The 27,808-nt window shown below is 50.1% G+C and overlaps 1 protein-coding gene across 1 annotated transcript; it reads right to left on the bottom strand.

The window, feature by feature from the left end:
- Window positions 1-88: 88 nt before the first annotated feature.
- Window positions 89-27,604, bottom strand: NEMF (nuclear export mediator factor). Its single transcript, XM_069856785.1, has 33 exons — window positions 27,525-27,604; window positions 25,870-25,938; window positions 25,105-25,207; window positions 23,975-24,100; window positions 23,740-23,888; window positions 23,459-23,526; window positions 20,687-20,773; window positions 19,702-19,778; window positions 17,680-17,750; window positions 17,514-17,589; window positions 16,115-16,177; window positions 15,721-15,798; window positions 15,276-15,484; window positions 14,127-14,312; window positions 12,678-12,741; window positions 12,053-12,141; window positions 10,875-10,978; window positions 10,271-10,333; window positions 9,455-9,567; window positions 8,806-8,863; window positions 8,376-8,434; window positions 7,201-7,321; window positions 6,783-7,059; window positions 5,658-5,700; window positions 5,523-5,572; window positions 5,087-5,234; window positions 4,431-4,505; window positions 4,155-4,349; window positions 3,254-3,286; window positions 1,212-1,318; window positions 1,076-1,119; window positions 910-989; window positions 89-374 (listed from the first exon to the last, which is right to left on the bottom strand). Exons 1-33 carry the CDS (start codon window positions 27,581-27,583, stop codon window positions 297-299), a joined length of 3,222 nt encoding a protein of 1,073 aa, XP_069712886.1. The 5' UTR covers window positions 27,584-27,604; the 3' UTR covers window positions 89-296.
- Between the last annotated feature and the right edge of the window lie 204 nt (window positions 27,605-27,808).

Raw genomic sequence — 27,808 nt, 5'->3', positions numbered from 1 at the left:
GGGGCAGAGGTTTGCGGCAGCAAGTCCAGGAGCACGGGGAGGGAGCGCGCGACTCCTGCAGTCAAAGCATTAGAGAAGGACCAGCACGAAATGGCATCGCTGACCCAACGCCAGCCATTTACTCGCAGGGTTTTACGCTGTTTGTTGGAATCCACTGAAACCACGACGCCAGTGTCTGTCGAAACTGCGACGCAGCGACTGGGCCTGCTCCCCCGGGAGCCGAATTCAGCCCAAGGAGGGCTGGGGCCGCCTCCTCCGCAGGCGCTGGCAGCGTCAGTTCGGAAATGAGGAGGGCGTCACTTCTTTTTCACGTTCAGGAGGTGAGGTGCGGACACTTTCACTTTGCCAGGAATATTCCTTGACAAATCGGTATCCTATGAGACAGGAAAAAGAAAAATGGAAAACAGCAGAAAAGATTTCCGAACGCCTTCCTCACCCCGCCAGGGCTGCCTGGGCCGATGGTAGGAGCCAACCTGCCCCTTTCTGCCAGCTTTCTCCCCAGAAAAGCGTGGCTAAGAGCAGGCTTCTGCTCTTGTGCTGTGTTTTATTAATGAAAGACTTCACGGAGGGGTTCAAGGCCAGGTTGGATGGGGCTTGGAGCCCCTGATCCAGTGGGAGGTGTCCCTGCCCATGGTAGGGGGGTGGAACTGGATGGGTTTCGAGGTCCCTTCCAACACAAACCCCTCTGTGAATCTACACACAGTACAGAAACCCAAGGGCCAACACCGTAGGGGAAGCCCAATTTCTAACCATCCTCCCCAGTACTGCTGAGAAAAAACACTGCTAAAAAACACCAAACCCACTAGCCCTCCTATTTTTGGAAGCCTTTACTCCCAGAATGGCACTAGCGGATATTTTGCTGCCACCGTTACATTTGTACAAGAGAAACCAAGTAGGAAAAGGGGTCACCTTTACACTGCGGAACAGGTCTTTCTCTCTAGCAGTAGCTTCTCTGGATTGCATAAAATTATGCAAGGCAATCTTTGCAGCTGTAAAAACACAGGGAAGATTTAAAGATCACATACAAGCATGCTGGCTGCCATAGACAGAGGATTCGAGTGCTTTAGTACATTACCTTTTCCCTTCTTTTGGGTGCCTGGAGTGAGTTTGACTTTATACCTGTGAAAAGAAAGGGTTTCTGTAAGCCTGTGGCTCCCCTCGCCCGCGCAAGCCGCTGCCGCTCCCTTCCCGCAGAAGGTGCCACAACTCACTTGTAGTTCGTCATCGCTGTGTAGGGAGCACAGATGGGAACAGCGAAGAGCAGAATGTCCTCGGGGTGCGGCTGCCCGGTCAGGGAGCCCAGCAGCGCCTCGCCTTCCTGCACGGCAAAGCAGCAGCGCTGGGAACCCAGGTGGCGGCTCTCCAGCCCCCAGCTCCTGTTTTCCCAGGGGCTGAAGGGTGTCCCCTTCCTGCACCCCGAGAGCATCCACATCTCCACAAGAACCAGGAGTCAGAGCTCACCACGGCATTACCAAAACCTTTATGGCACCGAATCCCAAGCCACGATTCATTACCGACCATCTCTGATTACTAACACCACATCAAACCCAAAGCTGGGCTTGGTCAGTCTGGGGGAGAGAAGGCTGCAGGCAGACCTTAAAGCAGCTTCCAGCACTGAAAGTGGCTCCAGGAAAGCTGGGGAGGGGCTCTGGATCAGGGAGTGCAGGGGGGAATGGTTTGAAGCTGCAAGAGGAGAGATTGAGGTGAGATCTTGGGAAGAAATGTTTTCCTGTGAGGGTGGGGAGGTACTGGAACAGGTTGCCCAGAGCAGTGGTGGCTGCCCCATCCCTGGAGGTGTTCAAGGCCAGCTTGGATGGGGCTTGGAGCTCCTGATCCAGTGGGAGGTGTCCCTGCCCCTGGCAGGGGGTGGGACTGGGTCGGCTTTGGGGTCCCTTCCAACCCAAGCCATTTCATAACTCTGTGACTGAAAACAGGGTGGACTTAGTTTCAAATGATCCAAACAAGATGCCCCAATGCAGTCACAACTTCAGGTCACCAGAAGCTTCCCCTTGAAGACAACCGTTATCCTCCTTCATTAACGAGCGTAAAGAATCAACTTGTTCCCAGCCTTGGGCAACACCCACTGGCTGTAATTACAGAAAATGTTGGAGCAATTTTATATGTAAATAAACTTCTTAACTAAAGAAAAGCAACAAAGCTGGTGAGGGGGCTGGAGAACAGGACTTACTAGGAGCAGCTGAGAGAGCTGGGGGTGTTTAGGCTGGAGAAGAGGAGGCTGAGGGGAGACCTCATTGCTGTCTACAACTACCTGAAAGGAGGTTGGGGAGAGGAGGGAGCTGGGCTCTTCTCCCAAGTGACAGGGGACAGGACGAGAGGGAATGGCCTCAAGCTCCGCCAGGGGAGATTTAGGCTGGACATTAGGAAAAAATTCTTCACAGAAAGGGTCATTGGGCACTGGCAGAGGCTGCCCAGGGAGGTGGTTGAGTCACCTTCCCTGGAGGTGTTTGAGGGACGGGTGAACGAGGTGCTGAGGGACATGGTTTAGTGTTTGATAAGAATGGTTGGACTCGATGATCCGGTGGGTCTCTTCCAACCTGGTTATTCTATGATTCTAAAGAGCAATTTGTCCCAAATTGTATTGTGCCATCCTGCAGCCCAGAGCTGCTGTTCCTGGGGGTGCAAAGGCAAGGGACAAACTTCAATTTGCTCCCCCTGCAAGTTACTCTAGGGAATAAAAAGGGTTGGAAGAAAAAAAATAGCTTACAATTTAAATAAAATAGCAGACAGTTGGGTTCAAGGAGTCATGGCCACGAAGGGGAGGTCAACAACTACCTGAAAGGAGATTGAGGAGAGGAGGGTGCTGACCTCTTCTCCCAAGTGACAGGGGACAGGACAAGAGGGAATGGCCTCAAGCTCCGCCAGGGGAGGTTCAGGCTGAACATTAGGAAAAAATTTTTCACGAAAAGGGTCATTGGGCACTGGCAGAGGCTGCCCAGGGAAGTGGTTGAGTCACCTTCCCTGGAGGTGCTCAGGGACATGGTTTAGTGTTTGATGGGAATGGTTGGACTCGATGATCCGGTGGGTCCTGTCCAAGCTGGTGATTCTATGATTCTCTGAACAGAGCCAAGACCCCTCTGGAGGGCTCACCCATGGCTCAGCCCCAGCCCACACCTCTGCCTCCGCTCTGGCCCCGCTCCCAGCGAGCTGCGTGCACCAGTGGGGCCCAACAGCTTCCAGCAGGAACGAAACCTTTTTCTCACCACTTACTGGAGCTTCAGAGACGAGCATTTACCTCAACTCCCAGCTGATCCTGGTCTTGCTCCTCCTGCAGACACAAAGGAGATATCAGAGCTGAAATGAGCATACAGCTGCTTTTTTTTCACCCCCAGCCCCTGGAGAAAAGAAACCCTTCTATCAGCAGTGCACTGAAATCCACATTCTCCCCGCAAAGAGAGTTTAACTGATTTTAAAGCAAAGATAACAAGTGCACTTTCATGTGGGTGAGGGGAGGAATATTTCTTCCCTAACTAATTTTCTTGGCAGATGCCAAGTTGAGATAAGAGAGATGGGCTGCGATTCAGAGATCCTGACTCACAACAAGAGATCTGGAGAGCGCTCAGTTACATTTCAGATGCATCGAGTGGGAGGTATTGACTTAACCGGCTCCTCAAGAGCCTGGAGAGGCTCCGCACCTCTCCGAGCCCTCGCTCTGGCTGTGCTGGGAACACAGCCTGCACACAAACTGCTGCAGGGGGTTTTGCTGCTTCTTGAACCCAACGGGCTCCCAGAGTTGTGGCATTAGGCACAACGTTCTCTGCTGTGCCCCAAATCCAGCAAGAGCTGCTCAGGCTCCTCAGCAGAACAGAGCTACACAGTGCCAGGAGCACCATGACGCGAGGGTGGAAGGGACAGGTCTTAGGAGGAGCAGCTGAGAGAGCTGGGGGTGTTTAGCCTGGAGAAGAGGAGGCTGAGGGGAGACCTCATTGCTCTCTCCAACTACCTGAAAGGAGGTTATGGAGAGGAGGGAGCTGGGCCCCACATCCCTGGAGGTGTTTAAAGGACGGGTGGATGAGGTGCTGAGGGACATGGTTTAGTGATTGATAGGAATGGTTGGACTTGATGATCCAGTGGGTCCTTTCCAACTTAGTGATTCTGTGACTCTATGACAGGCAGGAGGAGAGAGTGCTGCTCACCTTCTCATCCTGCTGCTCCTCCAGGGCTGGGTCCTGCGACTTGTGCAGCAGGACTCCGGCTGGCAGCGTCTCCTTGCTCTCTCCAGCACCACGAGGCACAGCCTTGGGTTTCTGCTGTTGCTTCTTTACTGGCTCTTCTTTCGTCTTCCCCTTTTTCCCTTTTTTACCTTTCTCCTCCTTGTTTGACCCTGCAGACTGTGGTTACACACAGAGGTGCTCAGCGACAGCGACGCAGGCGTCTGCGCCACAGGGAGGGGCAGAACTCCCCTCACTCACCCCCAGCAGCTTCATGATGAGCTCCCGGTCCTCCTCATCCTGGTCCTTGTACTTCTTCATCTTCTTCATTTTGCCCTACAGAAGAAAACATACCAACAGGTTTACAAACAGTGACTTCTGCAGGGTTTTGCATCCACAATTAAATACTGATTGCACATTCATGTTCTCTCCAGGTTCTCCTGCACCTCTTTCATAGAATCGCTTGGTTGGAAAAAGACCTTTGAGATCTCTGAGTCTAACCATCCCTGCCCACTACTAAATCATATCCCTAAGCACTTCATGCACCTGGCTTTTAAACCCCTCCAGGGATGGGAACTCCTCCACCTCCCTGGACCATTCCAGGGCCTGAGAACTCTTTCAGTGAAGCAATTTTTCCTGATGTCCAATCTAGACCTCCCCTGATGCAACTTGAGGCCATTCCCTCTCGTCCTCACTTGTTTGGAGCAGTTCACCAATAATCAAGAGATCGTGGTTTCAGTGAGGCAAGCGCAGCGTGCTCAGGGCTAACAGACCAGCACCGTCCCCCTGAACCCACCAAGAGCACCACCAAGAGTCTAAAACCACCAGGCAGCCAGCGACAACTGACAAACCTGGTAATTCTGCCTAAACTTCACACGGCAACAGCTCAACCCTGGGTAAACCTGCTCCCCACCTACCTTCTGGCCCCGCTTGATGGGCTGAGGGGCTGGCACCTCCTTGTTGGTGTTGGGAGCAGGGGGAGGCTGCGTCTCCATCTCTCTCTGCTTCTCTTCGGGCAGCTCCACGTTCTCAGAATCATTTTGCTGCTTCTTTTTCTTCATTTCTCTAAGAAAAACGACGGTTTGTTACACTGCCTCTTGCGGCGACGAGACAGCCAGCGTGACCACAGGGAAAGCTGAAATCACCCCTCAGCAGTGCCCCAAGAGCACACAAGGAACTTTGCTCACAACCAGCGCCCCTGAGAGACAGGGCAGCTGCTTCCCCACAGGCAGGACCCTCCCTTGAAATGCAGGACGGACAATCCACACGGATTAGCAAGACGTACTGTGCCCAGGGCCTGGAGAGGGACTGAGGAGACTGCGTTCACCCCGCTGCTAACCCAGAGGTGCTCACCTCCTCTCCTTGGCAGAGAGATGCCTTCGCCCCTGGGACTTGCTGTCAGCCTAAGAAGTGAAATGTAGTTAGAACACACCGTGGCCAGCAGCAGGTCACACCGTTCTTTGCCAAACACCGGAGCTGGGACCTTACCAAGCTGCGTTCTTCCTCTTTGGGGATGATTTTCTGCAGAGATCTGTGGGGAGGACAAAAATGGAGCTCATCAACAGAGGTCATGCAGTAAAACCCTGGACACATCACCAGAGCTCGCACACCGGATAACTCGGTTGCATCGCCTTCACTTTTCCAGTTCCTGAAAATCCCAGTGTCGGTGAATGGAAAAGGGAAGCTGGGGGTGTTTAGCCTGGAGAAGAGGAGGCTGAGGGGAGGCCTCATTGCTCTCTACAATTACCTGAAAGGAGGTTGTGGAGAGGAGGGAGCTGGGCTCTTCTCCCAAGTGTCAGGGGACAGGACAAGAGGAAATGGCCTCAAGCTGCACCAGGGGAGGTTTAGGCTGGACATTAGGAAAAAATTTTTCACAGAAAGGGTCATTGGGCACTGGCAGAGCCTGCCCAGGGAGGTGGTTGAGTCACCTTCCCTGGAGGTGTTTAAGGGACAGATGGATGAGGTGCTGAGGGACATGGTTTAGTGATTGATAGGAATGGTTGGACTCAATGAGCCAATGGGTCTTTTCCAACCTGGTGATTCTATAATCCTACGATTCAGTTTACAAAACAAACCTGTAGGTCTCCGCCAGCTCATCTCTTGTGCACAAACAAGCAACAAAGACAGCCTGGGCACAGCACGCACTGGAGGAACCCCTGATGTTCAGCTTCCCGCGCTCGCGGCCCCGCTCACGTGCGGAACAGTAACTCAGCACCAGTGCAGCAGCACAGAAACAACGCACAACTCAGTTTTTCAGGTCTGCACAGAGGAAAATGAGGGCAGCCACTTCACGAGGAAGGTGGCGTGCTGGTCAAGGGATGCTGAGGTCATAACAGGGAATAGAGGCGATGAAAGAGCCAGATTCCGCCGTGTGCAGCAGGAGGGAGGCCCACAGCAGCAGCCCCCAGGGAAGAGCTGTGCAGGGAAGCAGCAGGGAACGGTACAGAGCGTGGCAGCTTCCCTGCCGTGCAGCCTTCCTGCCCGGCACTCCAGCAGCCTGCGGAGCTGAGCATCGAAAGAAGGGATGGCAGCTCCCCGCAGCAGCATTTTAACAGCAGGGAGATCCTAAGAAGGGCCCACGTTGCTGATAAACACAGCAGCTTCTTCACTTACCTTTGAGACTGAAGATGTGACAGGTCGATTGTTGTATCTGGGTAATTTACTACGTCTTCCTCCTTCATTTCGCTCTTTGGCTCCAGATGCTCTGCTTCATCTTCAGATTCCCCACCATCCTCCTCAGAGTCCCCCTCTGGTGCAGGAGGAACGTTTACCCTGCCCTGTTCAACATCAGCAACGTCCTCCTCACGATTGCTCTCAGACACAGTTTCCACATCCTCTGGTGCTTCCTGACTCTCTGCTTTCTCCTCTTCACTGCTGCTGTCTACTCCTTCTGGGTACACAGGAGAGGAAAACACAGCTCACGTTAGAAACGCCAAACCGACCCATAGCACAGAACAGAGAACTGAACATCAACCTCCAAAAAGTTGTGTCTGCAGCAGCGCACACAGCACCCCAATCACACCCACTGTACCTAACAGCTCCACTTCATCGGACACCAGGTCGCTGGCACTGCTGGAAACCGTGTCCAGAATCTCATCCTGTACTTTGATCTTCCTTTCTTCGCGGTGTCTCCAAATACAGCTTTCATCCACCTAACAACAGAGACACCTTGATGTTAGGCCGGTACCTGCTCCAGTGATGGTCACTAGTCCACTCGGAGAACACCCAACACCGATTTATTCTGTCTCTTTGAACACTTCTTTGCCATTCAAAGGCAAGAAAACTAAACCAGCACATGTAGAATCACAGAATGGCTTGCCTGGAAAAGACCTTCAAGATAGAGTCCAACCGTACTTGCCCACTAGTAAACCAGATCCCTGAGCATGTCTTGTAAACCCTTCCAGGGATGGGGACTCCGCCACCTCCCTGGGCAGCCTCCACCAGAGACTGAGAAGCCTTTCCATGAAGAAATTTTTCCTGATGTCCAGTCTAAGCCTCCCCTTGTGCAGCTTGAGGCCATTTCCTCTCATCCCATCACCTGGCACTTGAAGAGACCTTCACCCACCTCACCACAACCTCCTTTCAGGCAGTTGTAGAGAGCGGTGAGGTCTCCCCTCAGCCTCCCTCTCTCCAGGCTAAACAGCCCCAGGTCCTTCAGCTGCTCCTCATAACTCTTGCTTTCCAGCCCCTTCCTCATCTCCATTCCCTTCTCTGGACACGCTCCAGCCCCTCAATGTCCTTCTTGGAGCAAGGGGCTCAAACTGAACCCAGGATTCGAGGTGCGGCCCCCTCAGCATGGAGTCCAGGGGCACAATCCCTTCCCTGCTCCTGCTGGCCACGCTGTTTCTGATACAGGCCAAGATGTCACTGGCTTTCAAACCCAGATCCGACAACCTCGATAGCACAGCTGGCGAGGAGACGCACAGCTGCACGACCTGCTCTAAACAGGCACGTGCTTCAAACAGAGCTGGTATAAAAATATAGAAGAGGCAGTAACGCTCAGGGTGTCCGTCTGTTTTAAATGAAGACAACGCACACTGGAAATGAAAGCAGAGTAATTTTTAGCAAGTAGCATTTTATGGGATTTGCCCCAGTGGGAAAAGAAGTAATTGGGAATATCTGGATAAGCCAGAAACGGAAAATGAGCCTCCTCCAGCTCATTCCAAATTACAAAAGCCAGCAGGAGCTGCGCAGAGAAAGCAATACCTTAAACAAGAAGCTGAAGCCCATCATCAGATATGAAGGTGGAAGAAAATTCTTCTTCCCTGAAAAACAAAAGCAGATTCTCATGAGGTGGTTTAAGAGCTGCGTTACATGATGTATTTTCAAAATTCACTTTTTCCAGAGGCTTCAGGCTACCAAAATATTACATTGGGGCTTTTTATCTCTCTTGGGTGGTGCCAGAACGGGAGAAACTCAAAAGCAGTTTAGCTAATGATCTTCTGTCTGGTGCTCAGCTGGAAATGCTGCTGCTGCCTGATACTCAATCTAAACCACCCAGAACAGATTTTCAGGAGAAGAAAGGGATCTGTCTGGCTGTGAGAGGGGCAGCACGGGTAGCTGTCACTGCAGGACAGCACAGCATCTCCAGACAAAATGCCCAACATCAAATCCACGCCATGCCTTTATACCTCACCTCGGATCATGAAGCTTCCAGTAGTGAGGTATTCTCCTGTAGGTGCAGTTTTAGAAACCTGAAAAAAAAACATGGCATACTGTGAAGAGCATCATCACAGAGGGTCAGCCCTGCAGAACAACAGCACTAACAAAAACAACATTAAGCAAGCTGCATTTTTAACATATAAAATCATAGAATCACTTGGTTGGAAAAGACCTCTGAGATCGAGTCCAACCACACCTGTCCACTACTAAACCAGATCCCTGAGCACCTCACCTGCCTGCCTTTTAAACCCCTCCAGGGATGGGGACTCCACCACCTCCCTGGGCAGCTCCTGTCAGTGCCTGAGAACCCTTTCTGTGAATAAATTTTTCCTACTATCCAGCCTAAACCTCCTACTTCCTCTCATCACAGAATCATAGAATCACCAGGTTGGAAAAGACCTCTTGCATCAGAGTCCAACCATTCCCATCTGCCCCTAAGCCACCTCCCTGAGCACCAACCTTGAGGTTTAGTGATTGATAGGAATGGTTGGACTCGATGATCCGGTGGGTCTTTTCCAACGAGGTGATTCTGTGATTCTATGATCCATCAGTACCCCCCAGAGACATTCTGTCTGCGGTTATTCAGCTATTCCTTCAGAGGTTCCATCTGCAAAGCTCCTTACCTGGTTGTGAGAGACCCACCAAGCGCTGGTGACAACGCGGGCGTCCCAGGCAGCACTGTAACACAAAGCCATGGTGCCTGCCTCCGTCAGGGTTCGTGGAGGGATCGGTTCACCTACAACGTAACGCCTGACACATCAGTGAACGTGATCCAGCCACAACAGGTTAAATTCTCCAACTTCCAAGCACACCCTAATGCAGCATGTGAACTTTCCAGGCGCTGGGCAGAGATAACACTGCTCGGCTAAGCGCGAAGGCAATTCAGACAGAGCAGAAGCAGCGTCAGCAGCTGCTCTTCACAGCTCCTTCCTCAGCTCAGCTCCACAAGTGAGCAGTAACCGTGCTCCTCACAACACCGCCCCAACTCCCACCACCTCTCGGGAATGGGGCACAGGCAGGGTTTGCGTTGCTGGTCTCCCATGAGGTCCACCCCACCACGTTAACGCTTCACTGGGGAGACCAGCACCCTCTGTCGGCACCCAAACTGCATGAGGAACTCATCAAAGTCCTGCCAGGACTCCATTCTCTATGGCTAGAAGCACGCACTTGCAGCACCACCTCTGCCAGCGACTAACGCTTGCCTCTGTGAGCACATCTCCATTGCTCCTTCCCATCAGGAGGTTCACTGAGCAATGGGAAGCAGCAAACCCTGTTTGGGAAGCAGCAGCTGTCAGTGACAACCCGATCTTGGCAGGACTGATGCCTCCCATATCCAAAGGGAAAGATCTGCTGGAGTGAGAGGGGATGGCTGCTCCCTGGGCTGGGCTCAGACAGATAAAAGGCTTCTACAAGTCCTGCCTCCACCCCACACGAGGTACCTGATGGGTTCTTGATCACGCAGCTCGTGGCTCCGTGGAGATCGGCATGCACGTACACGTCCCCTGGGAAAGAGGCGACTCAAATCAGTCGCATACATGGTAACGACACAGGTCACTCACACGAAGGTGTCCTTGCCCTGGAGGTGTTCAAGGCCAAGTTGGAGGGGCCTTGGGGAGCCTGATCCAGTGGGAGGTGTCCCAGCCCATCACAGGGGGGTTGGAACTGAATGACCTTTAAGGTCCCTTCCAACTCAAACCATTCTATGATTCTATGTCCCAACGTTACTTGGAAACGGCTGTTCTGGCTGCAAGGAGCAGGATGGGAAGAGGATATAGAAGCCTTTTAGTCCACCCTGGTCGCCCCAGTGGGTGTCTGCCTGACCTACTCTGATCCCATGCGCTGGAGGACACAGTTTCCCACAGCAGATGATCCAGCACTCCACAGAGGACACACACAGTCTCTAGGACTCATATCACCAAAGCCCCCTTCTAGCAAGGTCCATTGTAAGCACAAAGCAAACAGACCTCCTCGTATCATTCTTTTACGTTGACAAACTGGAAAATAAGAGAGAAACCAATCTACTCCACCTCATTAGACTCTCACCTGGTTTAAGATACCGCTTTACAATCAGCTCGTTCTGCTGTTGATCTCTTCCAGCAATAACGAGGTAATTCTCAGAACTAATGAACCACAGGAACTTCTCAAACCTGCCAAATTACATCAATCCATTGTGTGAAAAATATCTGGAACTAACAGAACATTACAGAGGTTTGTTTTTGGTTTTTTTTTTTTGTAACAGACTAAGAATATCATAGCACCTCTGCTCTGATGGCAGGCTGAGAGAGTTGGGGTTGTTCAGCCTGGAGAAGAGAAGGTTCCGGGGAGAACTTAAAGCAGCTTCCAGCACTGAAAGGGGCTGCAGGAAAGCTAAGGAGGGACTTCTTACAAGGGCCTGGAGTGACAGGATGAGGAAGAATGGCTTTAAATTGGAAGGGGGAAGACTTAGATGAGACATTAGGAAGAAATTTCTTCATGATGAGGGTGGGGAGGCCCTGGCCCAGGTTGCCCAGAGCAGTGGTGGCTGCCCCATCCCTGGAGGTGTTCAAGGCCAGGTTGGATGGGGCTTGGAGCAACTGGATCCAGTGGGAGGTGCCCCTGTCCACAGCAGGGGGTGGAATGGAATGGGCTTTGAGGTCCCTTCCAATCCAAACCAGCCTATGATTCTATGAACATCCACCTCAGCATCTACTCACTAAAGACACTCGTGGTTTCACATCCATCCATATGCCTAGGGCATAAAACCAAGGGATGGTACCAATCTAACAACACTGCCTCAATAGTTTGAGATGAAACAAAGTCCAGCTGCCTCCTATTTATTTTATTTTAATAATGCAGTTATTAGACCATAGAAATCTTTGAGGTTTTTTATTGCCGGGGTTTTTTGTCGACCTCCTGTTGTTTTTTCACAGAGCTGCCAGGAAGTATTCCCTATTTATAGCTGCCAGGAAGTTCCCTATTTTCACTAAGCCCATGTTCCCACCTGTGTTAAAAGCAAAAAACTGCAAGTCCACATCCACTGAAAGGAACTTTCCCAGGCAAAGGCTCTAAAAGGACCAGGCCAGCACCTTCGAGGAGCAATTGTAAGTGGACTCGGTATGTGTTGTGCTTGGAAATCAGAATGAACCCCACCTCTAAGCTGATGAACAGTCAGCCTGACACAGCCCTTCTATATTTGCACACGTTCACAGTACATTAGATTAGGACAATGGAACTGTACTTGCCAATAGACCTTTCGCGCTTTCTGAATGGTGGTAACTGTCTGAACCTCCCTCAGAGTCTGCTTCGTCTTCTTCTCAGCCGATTTAAATGCCTATTTAGACAGAAAGCATGATTGGAATCCACCAGCACAGGAGTCACAGAAATTAACTGAACAGCAGGAGGAGAGGCAGACAGGAGGCTGGTAGGAGATTTACCTCAACTTCTTGGGAGCACTGGAGCTGCTCCACACACTGCTCTTCACTGGCCTGCCTTCCCCTCCTGCATGTGTAAGATGACTGCTATCCTAAAATCTCTCTACATCTCCGCTTAGGATAGCTGCCCCCGACGTGATCAGCTCTCTGGCTGTAAGGATTCCCACCAATGTTCCACTTCTGCCTCCAGAAGTGCTGCTTTGTCACTATCTCCACCTTACATGCTCACAGTGCTGCTGGTGGAAACCAGAGGATCCATCAGGGATCTGCAGTCCTTGGGTTCAGTCAGCTTAAAAGCTCAAAGACGAAACAGCCCTGGTTGGTTGGTTTCAGCTTTCATATCTCTTAGCACTACCTAGACATCGTCAGGGGTTTCCATTTATCAGGGATACGGACTTGAATTTTAATTATCTTCTAAAAACAAAGGAAAAAATACCTTTTCTGCAGCCTCTACAGTCTTCTGGGTTTTCTTAGCTGCATGTCGTTTGTGATCATAGTACCTGCAAAATACAAGTTTGTTTGTACCCGAAATCCCAGCAGACTCACATATTTTCAGAACGCACCTGTCACAGTCCTCTGTGTTTCCCGTTAAGTGTTCAGTTTGGAGAAGAGTCTTTTTTTTTAGCCCAGATCTCTGTCTCCACCGCCAGGTGAAGTCAGTCCCCTCTTGGGCAGAGAGCGCACCGTGTTTGAGTTAATATAGAATCATAGAATAACCAGGTTGGAAGAGACCCACCAGATCATCGAGTCCAACCATTCCTATCAAACACTAACCCATGCCCCTTAGCACCTCGTCCACCCTTGAACGCCTTAAACCCCTCCAGGGAAGGTGAATCAACCACCTCCCTGGGCAGCCTCTGCCAATGCCCAATGACCCTGGAACAGGCTACCCAGGGAGGTGGTTGAAAGGAGCTGTTTCATTCCATGTGTCACTGAAGAATCTTGTTTGAAATTAAACAAATGGGACAGGTAGAGACCTGGACACACTGGAGAAGTGTGGGTGTGTGAACCTCATGAGGTTCAACACAGCCAAGGGCAAAATCCTACACCTGGGTTGGGACAATCCATGGTTTCAACACAGGCTGAGGGATAATGTGACTGAGAGCAGCCCTGAGGAGAAGGAATCGGGGTGCTGGTCAATGAGAAGCTCGACATGAGCCAGCGACATGCGCTCACAGTCCAGAAACCAACCGTGTCCTGGGCTGCATCCAAAGCAGCGTGGCCAGCAGGGAGGGAGGGGATTCTGCCCCTCTGCTCCGCTCCGTTGAGACCACACCTGGTGTCCTGTGTCCAGTTCTGAAATCCCAAACACAGGGACATGGAACTGTTGACACAGGTCCAGAGGAGGCCACAGAGATGATTGGAGGGCTGGAGCACCTCTAGTGTGAGGACAGGCTGAGAGAGTTGGGGTTGTTCAGCCTGGAGAAGAGAAGGCTCCAGGAAGACCTTAGAGCAGCTTCCAGTGCTGAAAGAGGCTCCAGAAGAGCTGGGGAGGGGATTTTAAAAAGGACCTGGAATGATAGGATGAGGAAGAATTGTTTTAAATTACAAGGGGGAAGATTTAGGTGAGATACTAGGAAGAAATTCTTCATGCTGAGGGTGGGGAGGCCCTGGCCCAGGTTGCCCAGAGCAGTGGTGGCTGCCCCATCCCTGGAGGTGTTCAAGGGCAGGTTGGATGGCGCTTTGGACAACCTGATGCAGTGGGAGGTGTCCCTACCTGTGGCAGGGGGGTTGGAACTGGGTGGGCTTTAAGGTTGCTTCCAACCCAAATCATTCCATGATTCTATGAATAAGAAACACAGATCCCTTGCTATAACATTATCACTAACACCTGCAAGCATACAGGAACTCCCACTACTAGAGCCCCACTCACTGTAAACCTTACTTTTTGGCATTTGCATATGCAGACAAACTGAGATCAACATCAACCAACAACGGTTTGTTTTTCTGGGGTTTCTTCAACTGCTTGTTTTTATCCTTTTTCTTTTTGCCCTTTGGTTCTTCCGTTTCTTCTTTCTCTAAATCAGCACCCTCCTCCTCTTCCTCCTCTTCAGATAACACATACGGGTTCCTGAAAACACGTGACATCATATGATTACGATAAGAGAACCGGTTATTTCTGATCCTTAGTGCAATGCAGTCTTCTATTCTCTGCTGCAAACTGGAAATGGCCTAAGGAACCCTTAAATCATTTTCACTGAGCAGTCACAAGAAGGCCCTCTGCCAGATGCCCTATGTTCACATGAGTTTATGTCTTGGAGTCAGCCTAAGTTTTGGGGAAAAGAACACAAAAGCAGAAGATAAAGAACCCAGATTTGTCAATCCAAGGAACTGACATTTTCAATGACAATTTCTTCTATCAAAAGACACACATCCATGCTATCAAGCTAGAGAAAAATGTGGACTTAAAGTGAAGGCCAGTTCCAAATATCTGCTTTCATGTGTGACAGAAACACAAGACATTCTATGCACGAAAAGAGAACAGTTACATCATCACACTGACTCATTGCACACGACAGCAATGTGCTGGTTTAAAGCCTTAAGAAACAGCTGCTCCGCTGTTTTCAAAGAGGTGTGCTGAGCGCACACCAGCTGGATTTATATTTGTTTCTCACCAGGACATTAAATCCTACTCGATACATCTGTGCTAAGTCTGTGTAGCAAAAGGTGGTGAAGCAGCATAAAATAACGTTCTTCATAAAGGAAAATGTATCTCCCTAGTTCTCTGCATGAAGGATGCATGGTTCAGCAAGAAAGAAGGCATCCCCCTCTGTGCTCACAGAACTGTTCTCCTCATGCTGCTGTAGGAGAAAACTAACAATTTGAACATGAATGCACAAGCTAAAAGGTTCAAGGCCAGGCTGGATGGGCCTTGAGCAGCCTGATCCAGTGGGAGGTGTCCCTGCCAATAGAAAGGGGTTGGAACTGGATGGGCTTTAAGGTCCCTTCTGACCCAAACCGTTCTATGATTCTCCTACACAGCTCACAGTCAGCTCTACTCGTACTTGCTACAGCTGATCTGCAACGTACTCACCTCAGCAGCATTGTGATATGATTTGTCTGAAGCTTTAATTCTTTGATTGCATTTGCAACAGGGTCTCCCTGCGCTTGGGCTTCTTTAACAATTGTGCCGATCTCTGTCCAGTCTATCTGGTTGGCTAAGGCACTACGGACCACCTGGATGGCTCGGTCGACGATCTCCAAATTCATTTCTATAAGTTCTCCTTTTATCTGATTAGCTTCCTTAAGGAAAGAAAAAATTGATACCTATTGATGCTAAACGCACACTCGGCAATAAAACTAGTCATTAATTTTGAGACAGAATCCAAGAATGGCATTGAGGTGAATCCATACGACATTGGCCAACTGGACACAAAGGCTTCCCTGTGGGATCTAATGCTGATCCTCCTCTTCAAGGCCCACCTCTACAAGAACCATAATGTATCTTCTGAGTTAAAAAAAATCAATCTCGGTCTTACCTGAGCTTGCTGAAGCGCTTCTAGTCTGTGCTCGTGATCCTTATGGACATTTTCAAGTTTCTTCAGTGCTTGTTTTTCCTTCCCAAAATAAGAAAGGTGAAAAAAAAATAAATACAAATTGCCTCATCACTGTGAGACATTTGAGAGAGCATTCCAGCACAGAAAAATACAGCAGTGCAAGAGATGCAGAGTCTTCAAAATATTGTTGTTAATGCTGTTGTTTATTCTAAGTAGAACCAACCGCTATGTCATGCATCCTGAAATCCACTCCCTGACCACCACTGGCTCAGCATTTCCACAACAAAAATGTGGAATGACATCCTCCCCACTGGCTACAAGAACCAAATGAAGCATCTGAAGCTCAGAGAGGCACCTCAGCTTGATGAGAGCATACCTGCTGCAACGCTTTCAGATCAAGTTTCTGTCCTTCTAGCTTGGAGTAGAACTCATCCACTGCCTGCAAGAGAAAATCAGTCCTAAGAATCTCCAAGTTGCACTAACTTATACCAGCGACACGCAGGCAAAGGAGGTTCTGCTTGAGAGAGGTGGCTGCAAAGCACTAAAAGAGGAGACGGATGCTAAAACAGAGTTCAGTAACTTCATTTCACCTTTGCACGAGATGGGTTCAGCAAGACACAGGAATATGTCTCACTGCACACAACTTAGCATGAAGTTGACACGAGCCAACTCTTTGCCAAGAAATGATGAAAAGGAAGTTGCTGTCTGACCCAGTGTGCTCTTCAGATCAAGTGACTGCAATGATAGATCTGCCTGCCCTGAATTCCTGCTGCTCCAAAAGGTCAGTTAAAAAAAAATAAGCACAAAAATCCTAGAAAGTCTTCCTAAGAACTGCTCCTGGTGCTCCAGTTGCCAGACACTGTGCTTAAAACAAAGGAGGAGGAAGGTTTTAGGCTGCTTCAATCATCGGTGCTGTGAAGGAGATGCCAGAAATTCAGCCAAGAAGCAGGGTAGGAATGCGGAATGGGAATTGTGGAGATCAAGGTCAGGAATAATACAGAGTTAACGTTTTCAGATGTTAACGAACCAAGGACCAGGAAGGACAACACTCAAGGAAATATTAAATCAGGTGTCTGAAGCTTTCAAAGCAGAAACTGGAAATGTATCAATGTAGTGATTGGGACCACTGTTTGCCTCCAGCAATAACTTGGTGCCCCAACTCCCCACTGACAAAACATTTGACCAGGCCACTTTCACAGAATCATAGAATCACCAGGTTGGAAGAGACCCACCAGATCATCGAGGCCAACCATTCCTATCAAACACTAAACCATGTCCCCCAGCGCCTCGTCCACCCGTCCCTTAAACACCTCCAGGGAAGGTGACTCAACCACCTCCCTGGGCAGCCTCTGGCAGTGCCCAATGACCCTTTCCATGAAAAATTTTTTCCTAATATTCAGCCTAAACCTCCCCTGGTGGAGCTTGAGGCCATTCCCTCTCGTCCTGTCCCCTGCCACTTGGGTGACAGGCTGAGCACACACCTCCATTCAGTGCCACACGGAATGGTTTGGGTTGGAAGCAACCTTAAAGATCATCCAGTTCCAGCGCCCCTGCCTTGGCAGGGACACTTGGGATAAAGAGGACCACGCTGCTCAATAGTAGCCTAAAGGCCCTGGTTTAGTCAGTCTTTTCTGTATAAAACATTTATCCATAAAATTAAGCACCTCTTTCAAGGTCTATGTTCCCATTAACATCTTCTGCATTACATTTTAATCACTCTTTTTAGCATCAGTCAATTAAAGCACTTAAGTACAGTATCAGCAAAAGCACTGTACCTTATTGAATGAGTCAAATTCCAAGTACGGACATTTTGAATGTTGAGAAAACAAGAAAGGATGAAACTCCTCATATCTGTAAAATACACATTTGATATTATCACCTGAAGACTAAATTATGTTATGCAGACTAGTAGAAAATGAAGTAAATACTTCAAATATTTACGTGTAGATATCTTCTGCTGGTTTATTTGGCTCCAGGCTTGGCTTTTTTTCCCTCTTCTGGATAACGTAACCCTAAAAGAACACACAAAAATGTCACCAGCATTTGATTTTGATAAGGATCCCTCTTACCTGGGCAAGGCAGCAAGTTTTAGGTGCTAAGGTACTGATCAGTATGAGATGGTAATTCATAGAATCATAGAATGATTTTGGTTGGAAGGGAACTTAAAGCTCAATCAGTTCCAACCCCTGCCATGGGCAGGGACACCTCCCACTGGATCAGGGGCTCCAAGCCCCATCCAACCTGGCCTTGAACATCTCCAGGGATGGAGCAGCCACCACTGCTCCAGGCAACCTAGGCCAGGGCCTCCCCATCATGAGAAAATTTCTCCTTATGTCCAGTCTACATCTGCCCCTCTCCAGTTTACACCCACTGCCTCTCATCCTATCGCTACAAGCCTTTGGAAAAAGTCCCTCCCCAGCTTTCCTGCAGCCCCTTCAGGTACTGGAAGGTCACTTTAAAGTCTTCTTGGAGCCTTCTCTTCTCCAGGCTGAACAACCCCAACTCTCTCAGCCTGTCCTCACACTAGAGGTGCTCCAGCCCTATGATCACCTTTGTGGTCTCCTCTGGTCCCGTTCCAACAGCTCCATCTCTTTATTATGTTAAGGATTCCAGAACTGGACACAATACTCCAGGTGGGGTCTCACAAGAGAGGAACAGAGGGGCAGAATCCCCTCCCTCCCTGCTGGCCACGCTGCTTTGGAGGCAGCCCAGGGCATGGTTGGTTTCTGGGCTGTGAGCACATGTTGCCGGCTCATGTCGAGCTTCTCACCCCCCAGCACCCCAAGTCCTTGTCCTCAGGGCTGCTCTCAGTCACATCATCCCCCATTCTGTATTGAAACCATGGATTGCTCCAACCCAGGTGTAGGAATTCATCCTAGTGGAGGAACCTGTGGCAGAAGTGATGTCTTTGAGTAAATGGTCTTTGTCATTGACCGAGTAAAAAAGGGAGCCCTGACCACTCCTTCATCTCACCTCTGAGTTGCTCCAGACAAAACAGCGGCAAACGCCTCTTGCAGACCTCAGGACTATCACACAGCTGACTGCACAAACACATGGTTTACATGCAGAATGGTGTTATTTGTATTAAACACGAGTGCAGTTCTCATAGGACCAACATAATCTGCTTGTAAATGATATAATTGCCTTTCCCTTCCTTTTGCATGTTATCAGAGGTGCTACCACCTCACTGAAGGGCTTGGGCTTGGCCAGAGGCAGGTCTGCTCCACAGCCAGCTGGCCCCAGCTTCTAGCAGCCTCAAGCCCCTGCAATCAAACCCCTTGCCATGCAAACCCCACGCTTGGAGAATAAAACCCACACCTGGTAAGACAAGGAACAAGCATGCACAGAATCTCTACTTGCCAGTTGAACTCTGCAATTCCTGCAGAGCTGACAGGGAGGGGATTCTCCCGCTCTATTCTGCTCTTGGGAGACCCCACCTGGAGTCCCATGTCCAGTTCTAGTATCTCCAACATAAGAAGGAGATGGAACTGTTGACACAGGTCCAGAGGAGGCCATGAAGATGATCGGAGGGCTGGAGCCCCTCTGCTCTGAGGACAGGCTGAGAGAGTTTGGGTTGTTCAGCCTGGAGAAGGCTCTGAGGAGACCTTACGAGCAGCTTCCAGTGCTGAAAGGGGCTCCAGGAAAGCTGGGGAGGGACTTTTTACGAAGGCCTGGAGTGACAGGATGAGGAGGAATGGCTTTAAATTGCAAGCGAAGAGATTTAGATGAGACACTAGGAAGAAATTATTCACGCTGAGGGTGGGGAGGCCCTGGCCCAGGTTGCCCAGAGAAGTGGTGGCTGGGGGTGTTGAAGGCCAGGTTGGATGGGGCTTGGAGCAACCTGATCCAGTGGGAGGTGTCCCTGCCCATGGCAGGGGGTGGGACTGGATGGACTTTGAGGTCCCTTCCAACCCAAACCACTCCATGATTCTACGACAGCCAGGCCACCCGGCTCAGACCCACCTTCCCGTTGAAGCTCTCAGTCAGTGCCATGTACTCCTCTGCTTTCTCTAACGCAGTCAGCACCTTTTCAATATTTTCTAAAGAGAGAGGGAGGATGAGAGGGATATTTTAAAACATCTAGAACAGAAAGACATTTTTACATAGACAGAAAACAGCAGCAAATCAGCAAGAGCCCCAGGCAACTGCTCTTCCAGTTCAGTGCCTGAAGCAACCTGTCCAACGCAACTACGTTGAGTAGGATTCCAGCAGAGCTCAGAAATAAAATCACAGGTATCCTTTTCCACTTGGGCTTCATGACAGCAATTATTGTTCACTTTAAACAGCAGCCTTAGCATGCCTTTTAAATTTGGGGGATTTTTAATTATAAAAATCTATATATGTACTCATAAAACATTATTATTCAGGTTTCATGAGAAAAAAGACCACAAAAATGCTAGGACTGCGTAAAAATCAAACTGCAGGGGCAAAGCACAAACCAGTAGCTGTGAGAAGTTATTTGCCTGTTAGAAAGTTGATTTATTACAGCACTATAACGGAGTGGGAAGCAAAAATGCCTTTTGATTTATGGCAACTATAAAGCACAAACGAAAAACACGACTGCAGAAAAATCTGTACTGATGTCACTCCCCAAACCCATATTTTCCCGATAAATATAAAGCTGATACTTTATCAAATCCCCACAGTGTTTGCTACAGATAAAGGTATGTTTGATGCTAACTCTTCCATGCAGGATTCTTATAAAACATCCCTTCACACAGCCAGTTACCCTGATGTTTAAGGTTGTACCTAATTAAAAACCGTTTAAGTCTGATGCTTTTATTCCAACAATATGCACAATTCAAGAGTTTTACTGTGAGCAAGCTTGTTCCCCAAAAACACTACGGTCAGAACGACAGGTTTAAGGGCTGCTTATCTCTTTGGAAAGAGATATTATATAGACATAAAAATTACCACATACACCTTTAAAATATCATTTCCTACATACCTTTACTTTCCATCTGCTGATCTACTTTGACGTAACCAGGAAATCCAACTCCGATGAGGCAATGCTCAATGAGAGTGGCTCCATAAGCTGTTACAAAAAAATAATAATAAAGAATCACTCAGAAAACATTCACAACAGAATTGCTATTCACATGAAAATCATGAGTGTGTTTCAACAAGCTATCGCCCTGCAACTACTGTTAGTCCTTAAGGAGGCTGGGGAGAGCAAGGGAGTTCAGGAAAGAGGGAGCCCAGAGAGAGGAACGAGCAGGACTGGAGAACCTCCATACAAGGACAGGCTGAGAGAGTTGGGGTTGCTCAGCCTGGAGAAGAGAAGGCTGCGAGGAGACCTTATAGCGACCTTCCAGTATTGAAAGGGCTACAAGAAAGGTGGGGAGGGGCTCTTTACAAAGGCTTGTAGAGAGAGGATGAGGGGCCATGGGTATAAGCTGGAGAGGGGCAGATTTAGATTGGACACTAGGAGGAAATTCTTCACGATGAGAGTGGTGAGACCAGAGCATTGGTGGCTGCTCCATCCCTGGATGTGTTCAAGTCCAGGTTGGATCGGGCTTTTATCAGCCTGATCCTGTGGGAGGTGTCCCTGCCCATGGCAGGGGGGTGGAACTGGATGATCTTTAAGTTCCCCTCCAACCCAAACCATTCTATGATTCTGACTCCCACAGTGACCCTCTCAGAAACACTCCCTGGGCAGAGCTGCTTTTACATTTCAAGGTGGGTGGGGAAGGTTCTGAACTGAAGAGCGCAGGAAACCTGACAAGGGTGGCAAACAGCCTGGCTTGAGACAAGGTGTAACAAAGGGTGAAGCCACACAAACTCTGTAGCTCCAAATAAAGAAGCAAGGAAGAGCTGGAAAAGCAAAACGTGAAACGTGAATGACAAAAGGAAACAGACACAGCCCTGCTTGAACAGGGTGCAAATGAAAACAGATAGACAAGCTCCCAAAAAGATGCTTGAAGACTAAGAAACAAGATGGGGCCGTGGAAAAGCAGATTTAACTTAGAACACTGAGAACAAGGAAAGCAGAAACATGGGGGAAGGAAGACATCAGGCTGGCATGGTTCAACCCCAGGTGGCAACTAAGCACCACGTGGCCACTAAGCACCACGTGGCCACTTGCTCATCCCTTCCCTGCTCTGGTGGAATGGGGTAGAGAACTGGAAAAAAAGGTAAAACTTGCAGGTTGAGATAAAGACAGGGTACTAGGACAGCAACGGAGAGAGAATAATAATAACAATAACAGAATATACTAAGCAAGTGATGCACAATACAATTGCTCACCACCCGGTGGCCGATGCCCATCCCATCCCCAAGCAGTGATCCCCAACCAACTCCCCAGTTTATACACCGCGCGTGGAACTGGGAAAGGTACAAACCATCCCTCTGGCCAGCCTGGGTCAGCTCTCCTGGCTGTGCTCCCTCCCAGCTGCTCATGCACCTCCCCATGGACAGAGCAGGGGAAGCTGAAAAGTCCTTGACTGCTCAGCAGCAACTAAAACCAGCAGTGCTATCAATGCTTTTCTCATACTAAATCCAAAACACAGCACTGTACCAGCTACTGGGAGGAAAATTAAGCCCATCTCAGCCAAAACCAGGACACAAGCTTAAAATGATGCAGGCAACTTTACAGCAGGCGTTCAGGATGTTGGAGTCCAAACAAATTAACAAGATAACCACTCGAAAATAACCAGCACAATCGCAAGGGAATGAAAACCCAGCCTACATCTGGGATATGAGGGATTAAGGCTACAGTATTAACTGCCTAAGCACAGCTGGTGGTCACCCCAACACGCAGAGTGACAGCCAAGAGATTGTGGAAGCAGGACACACAACAGCTAAACCAGGTTCCAATGATCCCAGCCTGGCTGGTTGGATGTTATGTCACAGTACAAGGCCGGCACTAAAATTTACCTGGATCTACGCTAGCACAACAAAAAGCCAAGGAATGTCTTCAGAATGAGAGTCGTGAGGCACTGAACAGACTACCCGGGGACGTGGTGGCTGCCCCATCCCTGGAGGTGTTCAAGGCCAGGGTGGATGGGGCTTGAAGCCCCTGATCCAGTGGGAGGTGTCCCTGCCTATCGCAGGGGGTGGAACTGGATGGGCTTTAAGGTCCTTTCTGACCTAAACTATTCCACGATTCTATGACAGTGATAGTTAGGTCTGCAAGTCACGTGCTTTGAGCTGTTCAGGGGCACCTGCCAGACACTTCCAGGCTCGATTAAATGCTGCTGAATCAGGAGGACAAAGCAAGCTTGTCCTGACCATGTCACCACAGCTCAAACCTGCTTCTGTGGTCAGGAAAACTGAGGCACAGGGCACTTTTCCTGGCTACCAGAGAATACCCAGAAGGACATATCCACCACCCTGGAATTTCCATTGCAGTAGCTGCTCCAGGACTGGCAGTATTGGCCGGTGTCAATCACTTCCTAACATCCTTGCCCTGACTGTACAATTACACCTCCTATTTGGTGCCAGTAAAGGCAAGATGCTGGACAAAATGCATCAAGTTAGAGTTCCACTCTCAAGTTCTCTTCACTGCAGGATCACAGCAAGGCTCATCTCTTTGTGCAGTCGGCTTGGAATCAAAAAGACCTACTCTGTTTTAAAAGGCTTAGTGGTTTTGTTGTTTCAAACATACATAATAACAGACTGAACATCAAAAAACTACTTGAAGCTGTTCCAGTTTTCAGCATCATCTGAACATGATGCATATTGACCCCTCTTCACTCTCTAATAAAACATAACGACTTACGAAGATGCGGGTTAAGAACCCTCTTCAGCTGTTCTCCTTTGGGTGCATTTGATATTATTTCAGTTAACCTACAAAAGATAACAGAGAGCTATAATTCCCAAGGAAGGATGGGTTTTAGGACTACATTGCATCGCTTAGAAATTACAAAACATTTAGTTTTAAAAAACAGAAGCACAAAATGACCCGTAAGAAGCGAAAAGACTACCCAAAGACGTGCTACCTTTCAAAGTTCTGAGCGATTTGGGTTTAATCCAATACACACACCACTGAAAAGCCGTTACCTTTCCAAGGTTGGCAGGGGCGCAGGCGCTTTTGCACTATCGACTGGGTATCGCTCCCGAACCGCAAACCTGACATCATCCGCCTCATCCGTGCGAAACCTCAGCAGGTTTAAAATGATGTATTCGTGGTCTGTCAGGACAATGTTACCCTGCGAGGACAGCACAGGGGACCATCAGCAAAGGCTGCACGCGCACGCTTGCTTATCAGAGGTCAGGTGTGGAGCTCTGCGCTCACCTTGTCGTACAGCTCGACGATGAGGTGATACGCAGCTTCATCGCTTCCAAATTGGAAGTCCACGATCCTGTCTATGCCCAGCTGTTTCACACTGACGAGTCTTCTGGTCTTCAAATGCTTACGGCACTGCGGATAATGGAGAAAATGTCTGTGAGATGATGCAAACCTTAGCTATAGACCCCTCCTGTGACATTAACCACTTCTTAACATCGACACGGTAAGGGCAGACACAGAGACGAGGCAGCTCTAGGCAAAATAATACCATGATATTTATAGGTCGTATAATTGTTCCAGATTCTTAATGTCGAGATGTTTTTACCAATAAAAACTGCTATTTGTTTAGCTCGCCTAGCAAGCAGATAGGTAAAACTCGAAGGGTTTATGTTACAAAGGGAATTGGGATTATCCCTGCATCCATATATAACACGGAAAGCCAACCTAAAGTTTTGCTGTGTCGTTTCCCTGAGGCTGCATGTGGAGGTGGTGGGCTAAGCAGATCCACGTGAGTCCACACTCGGGTTCCATCCCTGCAGATCCACCTGCAGGAACACAGCCTGAAGGCTGGCAGCAAGATGGGAGCCCTCACAGCCCAGCAGACTGAGCAGCAGGACTCCCCCAGCACAGGGTGCTGCCTCTGCAGCCTTAATATTTGGACAATCCAACCAGAATGACAAGGATGCCCCATCCCTGGAGGTGTTCAAGGCCAGGCTGGATGGGGCTTGGAGCAATCTGATCCAGTGGGAGGTGTCCCTGCCCGTGGCCAGGGGTGAAAATGGATGACCTTTGAGGTCCCTTTCAACCCAAACCATTCCACGATTCTATGACTTTGCTGGAATAAAATTCCAAATGGTCTGGCTGAGCCAGAAAATGCCCAGATTTATGAGTGTCAATAAATTTATATTTTCATTGTTTCAGACAATGAACATCAATGATAAAATGTGAGGTTCACATTTGCTCTTTCCATGTCTTCAGTCACTCGCTTGATCAGGATCCACCTGGGCAAATCCTTCCGCTCTTTTCTTGCCTCAAATCGTCCCACTATCATCTGCTGTCTCCAAGTACAGAACACGAACACTGCTTTCTGATATCCAGCTACCTTATTAAAAAGCATTAAGAAAAAACTAATTTACCTTCATTGCAAAGCCAGATGGCATCATGTTCTTGGGCCACTCGAACTCCGTCATGTGGATGCGGATTCCAGACTCTAGCAGCAGCGTGGCCTTGCAGTCCGGCCTGTTGGCAGAATAAAAGAGGGGAGATTGAGATGAGATCTTAGGAAGAAAGGCTTTCCTGGTAGGGAGGCCCTGGCCCAGGTTGCCCAGAGCAGTGGTGGCTGCCCCATCCCTGGAGGGGTTCAAGGCCAGGTTGGATGGGGTTTGGAGCTCCTGATCCAGTGGGAGGTGTCGCTGCCCGTGGCAGGGGGTGGGACTGGGTGGGCTTTGCGGTCCCTTCCAACCCAAACCATTCCACGATTCTACGAAACTCTCCAGCATGGCTGGAAGTGATTAGATAAGCAAAAGTCCATCTTAGGCACTGCTGGAGGGGCAGGTTAGTGACAGAACACCACCCCTCCCTCCCACTTTGCTTGGACACCAGCACCACTGACTAAATGTTGTTCTTCATTGCTCCAGCTCCTCTCCTCCCTCCCCACAAAAAGCAACAATGACAGCTGTGCTTTCACACCACCTTTGGCCTTTTGTGCCTTTTCTGCAGTATTTCACACTTGAGATGCTGTCTAAAAAGAACTTCCTGAGTAAAAATCACTGTATTTTAACAAAGAACAAGAGAATTCTACTGAGAACTCATCAGAAACGCCACACACCTGCAAGCAGAGGTTGCATACAAAAAAATCCAGTTCTCAGTGACAGCATAAAGAAATTTAGAGCAGTTCTTACTTTTGAAGGCGGATAAGATACGTCTTGTTATCCACATCATAAACGTTGTTCACTCTCATTCCCAATAAGCTGTCAAAAGAGAAAACCATGAGATTCTGATACACAAACTACACACAGCTGAAAAAAATCCCAGAGATAATTAAAATATAGAGGAGTGCAAGCTGGGATAAATTACATGCAGTAACCAAAGAGGCAGTGAAAGAAGATTAATGGAATGAGCTGGAGGATGAACAATAAGATGGAGAAATTGTGATTAATGAATAAGGACCAAGAATCTAAACAAGTCAAAGGCACTGCGGATGCTCCAGTTGCAACCAGACAGCTTCAGGCCCTTCGGCACAGGACGGAGGCTGGGCTGCCGGCTCCTGCAAGCACTCCTGTGTGGCAAGGATGGGACGCTCCTCGCGATGCTGGAGCACTGTGCTCCTTCAGGATAACTTCTGCGTCACCTGGGGAGCACGGGGCACCGGTATCCCTAGCAGAAACATGGAAATGGTCTGCGGGGTCAATCTCAGAGCAGGGATGAATATGCAGGCTGGCCTGGACATCAGAAGGGAATCAGTGCTCTATGGGACACAGATGTGAGGAGCACTGGAGCTTCCCTGCTGGATGGGATGGTCTAGGACAGACCACAGGTCCTTCACAATGCGAGCAGGAAAGGGAAAGTGCTCCATGGCTCCATGGGGAAGAGGCTGGGGACAGCAGCAGGGTGAAGAGATGATGGAAAGCGATCCATGGTGGCCCAGGGGAGGGACTGAGGGACAGGAGCTGGCAGCAAGGGGAGACCCTAGAGATGCTGGGACAGGAGATGGCAGCGAGGTGAGACCCTGGAGATGCTGGAGGAGGAGATGGCAGCGAGGGGAGATGCTGGGGCAGGAGCTGGGCAGCAAGGGGAAACCCTGGAGATGCAGGGGATGGAGCTGGGCAGGGAGGGGAGCTCCTGGAGACGCTGGGGCAGGAGACGGCAATGAGGGGAGATGCTGGAGACGCTGGGGCAGGAGAGGGGCAGCGAGGGGAGCTCCTGGAGACGCTGGGGCAGGAGATGGCAGGGAGGGGAGCTCCTGGAGACGCTGGGGCAGGAGATGGCAGGGAGGGGAGCTCCTGGAGATGCTGAGGCAGGAGCTGGGCAGTGAGGGGAGCTCCTGGAGATGCTGAGGCAGGAGCTGGGCAGTGAGGGGAGACCCTGGAGACGCTGGGGCAGGAGACGGCAGCGAGGGGAGACCCTGGAGACGCTGGGGCAGGAGAGGGGCAGGGAGGGGAACTCCTAGAGATGCTGGGGCAGGAGATGGCAGCGAGGGGAGCTCCTGGAGATGCTGGGGCAGGAGATGGCAGCGAGGGGAGCTCCTGGAGATGCTGGGGCAGGAGATGGCAGCGAGGGGAGCTCCTGGAGATGCTGGGGCAGGAGATGGCAGCGAGGGGAGACTCTGGAGACGCTGGGACAGGAGATGGCAGGGAGGGGAGACCCTGGAGACGCTGGGACAGGAGATGGCAGCGAGGGGACCTCCTGGAGATGCTGGGACAGGAGATGGCAGCGAGGAGATACCCTGGAGACGCTGGGGCAGGAGCTGGGGAGGGAGGGGAGACCCTGGAGACGCTGGGGCGGGAGCTGGTAGCGAGGGGAGACCCTGTAGGTGCTGGGGGGCGGGGGGAGGTACCTGTGCCTCAGCTCGGCGAGCGCCGCTCGGACATCGATCGTGCTGAACCGCGACTTCATGGCCGCGGCGGCCCCGGAGCCCGCACTGCGCCTGCGCCGCGCCGGGAGGGGGGGGCCAAGGGGCCAAGAGGCGGGAACACACGGAAGGGGGCGGGGCCAGACGGGGAAGACGTCAAAGGGGCGCGACCAATGGGAGCAGCGGCGGGACCTATAGTGGCGGAAGGGGGCGTGGCCAACGAAGTGGATTTTTAAATAGGGCGGGTCAGTGGGGTCAATGGGCGGGGC

Source organism: Phaenicophaeus curvirostris, chromosome 5, assembly GCF_032191515.1.
Source record: "Phaenicophaeus curvirostris isolate KB17595 chromosome 5, BPBGC_Pcur_1.0, whole genome shotgun sequence".
NCBI classification, from domain to species: Eukaryota; Metazoa; Chordata; class Aves; order Cuculiformes; family Cuculidae; genus Phaenicophaeus; species Phaenicophaeus curvirostris.
This window is presented reverse-complemented; position numbering and strand designations above follow the sequence as displayed.

Coding starts and splice junctions, on each gene's coding strand:
- NEMF (XM_069856785.1), bottom strand. CDS start 27,583: ATGAAGTCGCGGTTCAGCACGATCGATGTCCGAGCGGCGCTCGCCGAG. Junction 19,779..20,686: donor TCAGCAGATGGAAAGTAAAG/GTATGTAGGAAA, acceptor CTCTCTCTTTAG/AAAATATTGAAAAGGTGCTG. Junction 8,864..9,454: donor GGTGGGTCTCTCACAACCAG/GTAAGGAGCTTT, acceptor TTTTTTTTTCAG/GTTTCTAAAACTGCACCTAC.